This window comes from Hypomesus transpacificus, chromosome 16 (assembly GCF_021917145.1).
Source record: "Hypomesus transpacificus isolate Combined female chromosome 16, fHypTra1, whole genome shotgun sequence".
In the NCBI taxonomy this organism is placed as follows: domain Eukaryota; kingdom Metazoa; phylum Chordata; class Actinopteri; order Osmeriformes; family Osmeridae; genus Hypomesus; species Hypomesus transpacificus.
The window spans coordinates 7128513-7137109 of NC_061075.1; the positions used below are offsets into that span (position 1 = coordinate 7128513).

The 8597-nt window shown below is 49.3% G+C and overlaps 1 protein-coding gene across 2 annotated transcripts; it reads right to left on the minus strand.

Moving 5' to 3' along the window:
• Nucleotides 1-91: 91 nt before the first annotated feature.
• On the minus strand, nucleotides 92-8509 carry tubgcp5 (tubulin, gamma complex associated protein 5). 2 transcript variants are annotated; one of them, XM_047036797.1, is made up of 23 exons: nucleotides 8133-8509; nucleotides 7932-7985; nucleotides 7683-7791; nucleotides 7496-7592; nucleotides 7327-7406; nucleotides 6970-7105; nucleotides 6654-6771; nucleotides 6431-6520; nucleotides 6031-6124; nucleotides 5495-5741; nucleotides 5150-5352; nucleotides 4750-4865; nucleotides 4176-4459; nucleotides 3746-3944; nucleotides 3189-3377; nucleotides 2624-2806; nucleotides 2421-2505; nucleotides 2165-2285; nucleotides 1916-2067; nucleotides 1676-1801; nucleotides 969-1057; nucleotides 732-832; nucleotides 92-581 (listed from the first exon to the last, which is right to left on the minus strand). In XM_047036797.1, the coding sequence occupies exons 1-23, from the start codon at nucleotides 8264-8266 to the stop codon at nucleotides 535-537; spliced, it is 3054 nt and encodes a 1017-aa protein (XP_046892753.1). In that variant the 5' UTR covers nucleotides 8267-8509; the 3' UTR covers nucleotides 92-534. The 2 variants fall into 2 exon arrangements, with proteins under 2 accessions (XP_046892753.1, XP_046892752.1); XM_047036796.1 differs by having other exon boundaries at nucleotides 4137-4459.
• Nucleotides 8510-8597: the final 88 nt, after the last annotated feature.

Sequence of the window (8597 nt, forward strand, 5' to 3'; positions counted from 1 at the left end):
CTTGTACGACTAAATAGTAACTGAACTGGAAACAAAATAGATCAGTATTGTTAATAATCGGTAAGATGATATACATGTAGTACACAGAACATGGATAATGTGCAATATTTATTGTGCAGCAATTTTCACATATCACATCCGACATAACAGCTTTAGGACCAACTTAAAAAATATATCTACAAACTTGGCACACCTGGAAATCATTTTGACACTTAAAAGTTCTAAAACCTTGCGTCATCTTGTGTGTGTCTACCTGGATCAATCATGATTTCAGGCACTGTACAGTAAACTTTCAGTCTGAATCAGAAACTCCTCGATTCCTGTCCCTTCTTGCAGTGCAGTACGTTTTCTCCTCAGCACACACCGTGACATCATCGACTGTGACATCATCGCCCGTCTCGTGTGCTATGACGTGAGTTATCTTGGAACAACAGGGACAGTCACAACCTCCGCGGCCCAGAGTACACAGCTGAGACCTGGGGGTGTGGTTTGTGCAGGGCTAGGGCAGCGGTGGTGGTGGATGATATTCTTTCCTCAGCACTGCTCAAAGCCAGCCATGAGCGACAGGGCCAGGGACTCCACTGTGAGAGGGAAAGAGGGTCAGCAGAGTCATCTTTCAAATGATCCACTGACATCAATCACAAATGGGAACCTCTTATGTTTCAGATTCCAAAGAATACGCATTGGTGAAAGCTCCTAAGGGGACTCAGTTCAGCTGTTTCTCGACTCACAGTGGGGAAAAGAGCCTCTGCACACAGCCTTGTTCAGTATTGTCACAAGGAACATGTGGCAGTTCTTGAAATCAGACTCCATCTTATCGATGGACTCAATCCTGGAATTAGAGCACAACACCAAAGGTTACTTTGATGGACGTCAACATGGACCAACATACACACACACACTTCATTTGGATGATAAGGAGATTTCCCACTGTGTATCTTTAATGCAGAGGTTTGTAAGAGACTCACTCCCAAGCTCCAAACCCGGCATGCCAGCGGTCGGAGAAGATGAGGACCAGATTGAGAACCTTCATGATGGCCTCCTTCACAAAGCTGACCTGGGAAGACACAACCACATGCTGTCAGAAGCAGGAAGGAAACAGCAGCCATTTGCATTGACTCCATTTGACTGCTTACATACTTATGTATTTAGAAATGTGAAACACATTTTAGTCGGCTTGTATTGACAGCGCTGGGATATGTTCGGCCTAGTTTTGTGTAAAACATGAAAGGCAGACAACACTTTCGACAAGCCACAGTTTAGACTAGCCACAGTTTAGACTAGGCCCAGTTTAGACTAGCCCCAGTTTAGACTAGCCCCAGTTTCATTTCATTTCATTTTGTCATTTAGCAGACGCTCTTATTCAGAGCGACTTACAGTAAGTACAGGGACATTCTCCCCGAGGCAAGTAGGGTGAAGTGCCTTGCCCAAGGACACAACGTCATGTGCAACCTTCAGATTCCTTCAGAACCTTCAGCAACTGGCAACCTTCAGATTACTAGCCCGATGCTCTACCCGCTCAGCCACCTGACTCCCTAGTTTAGACTAGCCACAGTTTAGACTAGCCCCAGTTTAGACTAGCCACAGTTTAGACTAGCCCCAGTTTAGACTAGCCCCAGTTTAGACTAGCCCCAGTTTAGACTAGCCGCTAGCAGACCCCGTGCAGACTGCCTACCTTCTCCCTCAGCAGGCAGCGGTCATGAATGGTGGAGAGGTATCTGTAGTGGATCTTAATCAGTTGGTCCAGATCTTTGGCTTCCTGTACCTGGTGTTGAAACTCCAGCCCGGTGCTGTGCAGAATCTAGCAAGACAATCCATCCTGTGTTCACTTTTAGCACATTTTATTGTGCTGTAGATTTCATTTGTGTCCATTTATCGCAAGTCATTTACCAATAAACGACATATGTCAACTCACCCTGGTCATGATGTAGTTGTGTAGACTGTTGACGAAATGCATCAGTTTGACCCTCAAAAGGAACATCCTGTGGATCTGTTGGTTGATTGGCTCCTTGGCCTTCACTTCCTGTGGCACGCCTCCCTCCGCTCTCTTAGTGGCTACTGTCAAATCTAGGGGAGGGGAGGAGGAGAAACAAAAAAACGACATTCTTCAACAGTCCTATATACCACTAAACGGCCTGGGGGTGAGAGAGGGGGTTGTGCATACCACTAAACCGAAGCGTGTCCAGGCTGTACTTGGCCCACTTGATTTGAAGCAGGAGCAGAAACACATGGTTGTAGATCTTCTGGCACTCTGAGCTGATCACTATGTCCACGGGCCAGGGGACCTGAGGGACACAGAAAGGATACTCAACTGTTTTTTTTTCCTGTTTAAGAAATAAACACTTTTGATTCCTGTCCTTGTCCTGTCCATGTCTAACCCAAATTCAAACCAGACAGGAATGCAACTGCCGCTCACTTGCCTTGTAACTAAGCGTCAGGGCGTCCAGATTGTGCACAGGCTGCTTTTTCCTGGCAGGATCAACCGTTTCCAGAAAAATCGATAATCTGTAAGAAACACGAGTGAAATGGACACCCTGCAATGCAAAACAAACTGTATGGAGCACCCCAAAACCCTTCAGAGAGAAACACTGCTGGGAGGCGGCTCGTTTTGAACTTGCAGTACCTGCTGCTGTCCTCTGGCCGGCGCTGTCCCACCGCCTCCTGCAGCTGCACGTTGAGGAAGGACGGCTGCTGCCAGTTCTCCTTCTCCTGCACCTTGTCAAAGATGGCGGTGTAGAAGTCGTACATGGTGTCTCCAGCCTCCAGGAGAAAGTAATCCCTCATGGCCTGCAGGTATTCCAGCAGTCTGGGGGGGGAGGAATACAAGTCTTCAGACAGTCCAGTCCTGACAAGTGCAGTGGACACTCCAGGGTAGTAAGTAAGTTATTAAGACTTCTTCATATTCTTTCATACAAGAATCGTAGCTCAAGGTGCTTTACATAAAATCAATAAAAACAATAATACAAGTGACAGAAGTCATAATTAAAATAGCAAATCTCTAAGAACAATAATATAACTAATAAAAGTAGTAAAACCCTTTTGAGATAAAATTACTTAAATGCTTCAGTAAAAAGGTAGGTTTTAAGCTGTCTTTTAAAAATGTCTAGCGTGTTTGCTTCCCTAATGTCTATGGGTAGTTAATAGCAGAGGAGAGATGTGATTGGACGGCAGGCAGGAGAGACGCTCACCTGTAGTCTTTCTTCAGAGTCCTCATGAGGTTCCCGCAGCACTCGATGTACCTCTTGTCGATGTGGGGGTAGAGACAGGAGCGCAGGGTCAGCTCGAACGTCTGGCAGGTCATAGACTCCGAGGAGCGGTCCACTATGACCTCGCCTCCGCAGAACCTCTCATGGAAGTCGCTCTGCTCCAGGTACAGCCTGGGGGGGGGGGGGGGGGGGGGGGGGGGGGGGGGGAGAGAGGGGTCACATGACAAACAGAACAGGGTTGGAATCTCTGGACAGGAGCGCAGGTTTCATTACACATGGCATTTACTTTGAATACAACAGACCTGAACACGTAAACAAATACAAAACACACTTCATGTCTCCTGAAACGACACCTCTTCTGCGGTTGCAAATACGGTCAAATCCATGAGGACGCAGTGGGGTCATCAGGCACGATTGCGTTTCTCTCTCATTGAGAGCGTGGAGAAGTGCTTTTGGAAAAGGCTTTCATTCAGATGACAGTTGTCCCTCCCCCCCCCCCTCCCCCCCCACAGTGTGACCGTTGCTGCGCTGCTGCTAACCTGGCAAAGTTGATGGCCAGCAGGGGGTCATGAACATCGTCCATCTGCATGTGCTGGGCCACGATGGACTGCATCTTGATGAGGCTCCTCTTTGTGGCCTGTTGCTCAGTGACCGTATCCGTGGGCGTGTCCTCCCGGCGTCGGAGGCGGGACTGCACGGACTCCAGGAACAGCGCGTACAAACTCTTCCTCTCCGCGTCTGAAATGCAAGAGCGCGCTGCTGAGAACACAGCCGTGACAGCTCCGCTAGACACAAGCCAGTCTCCCTCTCTCTCTTACACACCTCCCGTAGAGCAGAGAACAGGCTGTTTCACACTGCCGCTGCGTGCGTGTCTGTTCTGAGTCATAACCAGTTCGGTCAGTTCATACAAAACAGCCGAATCAAACGCACCCTTCTCTGCCACACAGTAACACCTCGACACCAACCGACCTCTGGAGAACCCTTCCGGACGCTCCGCCTCCTTGCAGTCCAGGTTCTTCAGCAGCTGCATGGACTTGCCGGCCATGATGATCTGCTTGAGGACGGGTTTGAGGAAGGACACCATGGTGAGCTGTCGGCCGCCGCCGCCCCCCTGCTCCCCCGCCGCACACCCCCCCGAGCTCCCGCTGGCCGCGTCGCTCAGACGCTCCTCGCTCTCCACCGCCTCCGACACGCTGTACAGGGTGTAGGTGGCGTACCAGAAGTCCCGGTGGTTGACGGGCACGTCCTTGTTCCTGGATGGAGGCGCGGGGGGGGAGAGGGGGTGAGGAGGGGGGTGGGGGAGGGTCAGGTGGTGACACAGGGTTAGCAGAAGACCGTCGAGGGGCATTTTCAGTTTGTGTTGAGTTTTCCGTTTCCCCCCCTAACAAAAGGCTTTTTCAGTTTGTCCGCTGCGTGATGAAAGGGGGATTTCTGTCTCGGTTTTCTATTTCGCGAGCAGTGTAACCCTGCCGAGGCGAGGCCATGTTGGGTTGGACTTCGCTCGAGTGAGGGGGGGTTTTCCGACAAGCACGTCTCCCTTTACCTTTGGATGATGAACTCTTTGGCGGGGTCAAACAGGTGGCCGTGGACGATCCACTCGTCCACTATCTCCAGGTAGGGTCTCACCGTCTCCGTCCACAGGGAGAACAGCAGGGCCACCTGGAACAGCAGGCCCAATCAGAGAGCACCACATCAGCAGGACCAATCAGAGAGCTCCACATCAGCACACACCTCACACAGTGTACTCACGGTGAGGATGGAAGGAAAGAAGGAAGTAGGGAAGGAAGGAAGTAGGAAAGGAAGGAAGGAAGTAGGGAAGGAAGTAGGAAAGGAAGGAAGGAAAGAAAGAAGGATGGAAAGAAGAAAATGAAGTAAGTAGGGAAGGAAGGAAGGTAGGAAGAGGAAGGAAGGAAGGAAGGCACAGACAGACGGATGAAACTGACCGCCTGTTCCGAGGCCTCTCCCACACTGTCGTACTCCAGGATGGCCTTGTACAAGGTGTTGAGCAGGTGGGACGCCCGCACCACGTTGGGGGTCGCCTGCGGAACCTCCGCCACGCCCGTACAGAAGACTCTGTGCAGAACTTTGATCTGGGCCAGATGAGGGCTGAGTCTCTCCAACACTGCTGACAGGGTCACCGTCTCATCTGGGGAAGCAGGGAGAGTCTCTTACCCACGAGCAGCTCAAGAAAACCTCAACACAGGACCAGACCCCGACCAATCAGAGCTGCTTCCCACAACAGCTCAGACAAACCCCTCTAGAATAATCAGCAGTAGCAGGACACCTGCCTTTGCCTATGAGGTCTTTCTCAATGGTCGTGAGTTCCTCCTTGAAGCTGGCAAAGTACTTGTAGAGGGCCCAGACGAAGGCCTGGTAGGTCCGGAAAGGCGGGTCCGACCCTTTCCTGGAGGAGTGGGAGGAGCATGGAGGCCCGGGCTCGCAGGTGTGGCCCGTGACCTCATCGATGAAGCCCTGCAGCCTGAACACAGCCTGGCCGTACACAGCCACATGCTCCAGCACCGAGCGCAGGCAGTTCTGCAACACAGGCCACAGGGGAGCTTTCATGCATCTGTCACTGCCTTTAGAGATTGAGATTGGGGCCAACTGAATTCCATTTTGTTTTTTGAATTCCATAGGAAATTCATGGACAGTGACTGTACAGAGCAGGTGTTGTGCTCCGGGCAAGGACATAGCTCTGTTTTCATATGTGGTTGGGACAGTTTTTTTTGTATACCAGAGGATACGGCTGGTAAATATAATTTTCTTAATAAGAACGTGGGAGGGGAGGTGTGTAATGAACACCTGGTTCCAGGTGTGAACTTACACTGGTCAGGTGAGTGACCACCACATCGGTCCTCACTGTCACTATCCCGTCTTGATGCTGGAAGATGAAGTTTTTCTTGACCCCAGAGAGAAGCCTGAAAACAAAGCCAAGGCAACATTGCTTTCCTTTTTTTTACCCACAATGACAGGCAAAAGAACACAGGAAACGAGAGTGCTTGTACATTTCCAGAGCCCATTAGGGAGATGTGGATTTCCCTCCCAACCCCAGATGATGTTAAATAAACGAAGAAGACGCAAACAAGGAAGACAATTAACCTCGGCCCTCTCAAGAAAAAACGGCTTGTCTGAGGACCAGTTTATGATAAGGCAGGAGAAGGTCTATGCAGAGTTCCAGAGATCCGCTCAGAGCTCCACTGTGACGGCACATTGCCGCGTCTTACCACAACGTCTCCCGAATCACTTGGGTCTCCGTGACAAAGGCTTTCTCTTCAGGCAGATACAATGGCTCAGTGTTATACAAGTGCTGGTCCCTGTAATAACAAGAAAAACGGAACCATTGGCATAACGAGCACTTGAATCTCTTGTCCGTTTCCAAACACGTTAACGGCGATGACATGTAACCTGAAGCGTGTGGCATGACCCTGTTAGCTGTTGTCGTCTTACCAAACGTTGAGCAGGTTGGCGTGGAGATGCAGGCTGTGGGGGAAGCGAGGGGCGTGTCCTGCCCAGTATGGCGTCACGACGTGCTGCTCCAGCCAGGCTCTGGCGTCAGGCTCGCCCACTGTAAACCCGACAGCACAATGAGGATTTGTTCTCACTAGAACAAATTCAATGAAATTCAGTTCGCTTCTTTAAATACGAAAGGAAATTCAATATCACCGGAACATGCAGTTTCAGTTCTTGTATGGAAAAGGGCAACCAAAACATGGACGTTTGTAGACAATTTGAGCTTAAAGGCAGTTGGGCCCATCGACTGCACCTGTCCAGGAGACCGGAACAGTCTTGGTGGAATTCTCCTGGTCTTCCTGCGGGGTTCTATCCACCTGGATTCCAGAATCATCTCTGCTGAGGGGCTGTTGACTGGCCTCTTCCTCGCTCTCCTCTTCGGACCACTCCTGTTTCAGGGAAGGCCAGGAGAGGTTTTCAGCCCAGACATTTCCATTCAGTCAGCCTTCATGCTAAACATGTCTGCCTTGACGGCTTAGGCTGGTTTAGGTGCAGTGCTATGGGCCTGTGTGAATCCCTCTGTGACATCGCTTGCGAAATGGGCGACACAAATTAACTGCGATAGTTCACAAACTTTGTGAAATTACAGTACTATACACAATATACTCACAGGGGTGTCTGGGAACGGTCCTCTGTCAATATCCACCCCTTCCATCAAATATTTTGCCCAATCGAAATCATCTTGTTTTTCTGTGAAAACACAAAAGGTTGGGGGCGGGGCTTTCCGACTGGACAGTAGATGGATACGTTGACAGTTTGGAAGGGTACAGTGCTCTCACCTGCCTCCTTCACCCTGGGCCTTTCACTGTAGTCTGATTTTAACGGGGAGTTCGACAGAAGCAGCAGCAGAGATAGCACACTGTGATGTGCGTCCGTCTACAGAACACAGATCATATGACAGACGATTAACCAAGTATTATACAAGGGGATTCTGATATGGGATGGGTAGGTAAGTCTTGAGCGTACATTAGTTTCATCTGTGTTGGGTAGGGGTGAATTCAGGAAATCCTCAGTGAGGCTTCTCCAGCTCTCTGCTTTGCTTGTGTCGGAGTGAACCATAAGCTTTTCATAGATCCTTTGAAACAGAAATGGGATGTCACGGGAATACAGTAAATATAACGCTACGCGGGACATGTATTGTTCAATCTACGCTAATGCAGGTGGATCTTGTGTTAAAATGACAAATCTAATTGTCTGAAGCCGAGTTGAACTTACCCACTTATGCTACGTTGAACTTTGTGACTGTCAACATCTAGGTAGCGGTGAAACCTAACAATAAGGACACACATTCAATAGACAGTTAAACAGTTAGCTTGTAGGTATTTTTTTCCAAATAAAACTATTTCAAACAGAGCTGGCTAGAGCTAGCTGGTTGAATAGCTAGCCTAATCTCACTATACACACAGAAAACGTTACCTGAAATTTGACCATGCAAATTTCAAGGCCATTTGAAAGTTCTGGTCCTCTTCATCTTGAATCCCACTGATGCAAGTAATCAAATTCCTTGTCTCCTTCTCTGTATCTTTCTCAAATTGGGTCCAATGATCCATTGCTGCAGCAGCTAACGTTGACTGGATGGCTAGCTAAGCAGCTACCTACCATGCTATGATGATACGTTACGGTTTTATTGTGTTTATTAGATTTATTAGTAGAGCTAAAGTAGGCTGGCTAACTGCTTTGCAAGGGAAAGTTGAATTCAGGTTTATACAATTCCTTGACAAGACTCAAAATGCTGTGTTTATAAACTGTCTCTATCGTATCCGACTAGTCCTGACGCAAATACACGTTCCCGCCCCTCCTTGGCTGGACACACGCAATGGGTGCGCACGTTTTAATTTTGGGTTGGCCCGTATGCAGCTGCATGATAGTGCCGCATGGTCT

Bases quoted from the DNA above. Each gene is read 5' to 3' on its own strand.
- tubgcp5 (XM_047036796.1), bottom strand. From the start codon at position 8,266: ATGGATCATTGGACCCAATTTGAGAAAGATACAGAGAAGGAGACAAGG. The intron at 2,286-2,420 runs GCAAGTGAGCGG...TGTGTCCCTCAG, and splicing joins CCCTGACGCTTAGTTACAAG to GTCCCCTGGCCCGTGGACAT. The intron at 833-968 runs GTGAGTCTCTTA...CTCTAATTCCAG, and splicing joins GCCGGGTTTGGAGCTTGGGA to GATTGAGTCCATCGATAAGA.